Source organism: Papaver somniferum, chromosome 2 (genome assembly GCF_003573695.1).
Source record: "Papaver somniferum cultivar HN1 chromosome 2, ASM357369v1, whole genome shotgun sequence".
NCBI classification, from domain to species: Eukaryota; Viridiplantae; Streptophyta; class Magnoliopsida; order Ranunculales; family Papaveraceae; genus Papaver; species Papaver somniferum.
The window spans coordinates 187,364,367-187,366,641 of NC_039359.1; the positions used below are offsets into that span (position 1 = coordinate 187,364,367).

Below are 2,275 nucleotides of genomic sequence, written 5' to 3' on the forward strand. Positions count from 1 at the left end.
TCGTCTGGATCTGCCACCTTATCTAGGAATGTACTCGGTTATAAATGCCGATTACTTGAAGTTGTTTGAACCACCATTACTTGATGATGACGGCGACGACACTATGATCTTACCAAGAATAGAAAACTTATGGTTTGATAGAAAAAAACCATTCAAGAAAGACTGCATATTGGAGCGAAGAAGCTTTCTTATTGAAAGCAAAGGTCAAGTTCCTAGCAAAAGTGGTTTAACAAGGAAAACCACGAAAAAGAGAGAAAGAAGCTTTCTAATTGGAAGTAAAGGTCAAGTTCTTAGCAAAAGTGGTTTAACAAGCTTTCTGTTCATTGGACCCAAATTTTCTTTGGTCTTGATCGTTTCACTTTCCTATCGTGTTTGGTCTCGTCCCTAAATTCAGAATGGCGAATTCTGGCTGGACTTGCAATAACCCAGAATATTCATTCTTCTTCAAGTGAGTGTTGTGCAGTGTGCACCCTTTTCTTATTCATTATTTAGTTACAGATTCTAATCTGATGTTGATGTTTCCAGCCAGGACATCGAGATCCGAAAGGATTTGTAAAAGCTGAAATAGAGAGTTATCGTAGTTGAAGTATAGCTTGTCTTACTTCATTCTAGAAGTTAGACACTTGACCTTTCCCTGCTACCGGCCAAAAGGGTGGTTTAGCTGTTTTGTAGTCCCAATTAATAGTTTTGGTCATATAAGTTGGGCGGAAAAGGCTATCAACTGCAACAACCAACAGAGTAAATATTGTCCACAACAATGATTCTGATTAGAAGTGGTCCTAAGTGCTCGTCAAATTTTTTTATTAATACACACGAGTACTCATCAATCTTTGTATTCAAACACACAAGTGCTCATCAATTTTACTTCTCCCGTACCAGACAATGGCACCCGAAACTTCAATCGAGTCCGTTGATGCTGCGCTTTTGTGTATTGACCCTGTTACGCTATCGTGTGAAGAACCAAATTTCAAATGGATCGTTCGCGAACACATCATCTGTTTACTATGTGAGTATGAACATTTAGTTCCGTCAGTTGACATATTCACATATAACGACGGCAGAACCGTTAACCTTCTCAATGTAAATGGATTCCTCCAAGTATCTGAATGCGCTTCACGGATCCCTCTTACTATTTGGATCCATCAAAACTACCCTAATTCACCGCCTTCAGTTGTTCTCCCGCAGACTCATGGTCTTCACCCTTTCGTTGACTGCACCGGTGTTGTTACCTCCGAGTATCTTACCACTTGGACGTATCCTCGGTCAAATCTCTTGGACCTTGTTCGTAACCTTGTGTACCTGATTGCTCACCACGAAGCTTTCTTCTCAAGTTCACATTTACTTTTCTCCAATTCCAGTGATCCTATAAAATTAGAGATCCTTGAGCATCTCGTGGCAATGCTTCAGTCTGACGTAACGGAGTTGCAATCGAAAACAGAGGAAGACATAGAAGCATTATCAGGCTTGCAAGAGGAACTTGTTGATAGAGCTGATATTGCAACTTCGATAATACTAGGAATTGAAAACGAAAGAACTAGTTTGAAACAAAGGGTGTTGGAGATGACAGAAGAGGCCGATATGATGGCGCAATGGTTAAGAGTTTGTGATCCTAAGTCCACTGGAAATAAAATTGAGGCAGCATTTGAAGTTGAAGACATGGAATCGAAGTATGTCTTGGAAAGTCTAGCAGGAGAGGAGGCGATAGAGGATGTTGTGTATGCATTGGACAAGGCAATTGTGGAAGGAGTAATATCTCTTGCGGACTATCTTAAGCAGGTTAGAATTTTGTCAAGGGAACAGTTCTTTTATAAGGCCATGTTGGTGAACTTAAGAAGCTCAAATACGTTCCAAATATGTGCTGAAGATTTTCCATGGTTACGTGAGCGATTCGATAATATATGTGTTAGTTAATTAAAGACTAATTAATTATTTCTTAAAGTTAGCCGTGATATTTTAGGAAAGGGGTTTCCTAAACCGATTATAATTCTTGGTGGCCAAGTTCGTAACTTATATAAATAGGTAATTAGGCCTTGTAGAATTTACGTTGTGTAGAAAACGATTTAGAGATCGGTGAGAGATTTCTTGTATAGCTTTTAGGGTAAAGCTAGGGTTTCATTGAGAGCATATTGGTGAGGAACAAGAGACAATGTTATCGTCTCGGGTAATTGTTGCGGTGTAACCAAGGGTTTGCTGGGATTCACCCGACGTTGTAATCGTTTTTCTTCATAGTGGATTTGAGTTGGTGCAACTCCAAGTGGACGTAGACAATATATAC

At 39.6% G+C, this 2,275-nt stretch overlaps 1 protein-coding gene across 1 annotated transcript; it reads left to right on the forward strand.

Annotated features, from left to right (window-relative positions):
* Positions 1 to 882: 882 nt before the first annotated feature.
* LOC113352506 (protein ELC-like) lies at positions 883 to 1,937 on the forward strand. The gene has a single exon (XM_026596318.1). It carries the CDS (start codon positions 883 to 885, stop codon positions 1,909 to 1,911), a length of 1,029 nt encoding a protein of 342 aa, XP_026452103.1. The 3' UTR covers positions 1,912 to 1,937.
* Positions 1,938 to 2,275: the final 338 nt, after the last annotated feature.

Excerpts from the sequence above, each read along its gene's own strand:
- LOC113352506 (XM_026596318.1), top strand. The coding sequence starts at position 883 with ATGGCACCCGAAACTTCAATCGAGTCCGTTGATGCTGCGCTTTTGTGT.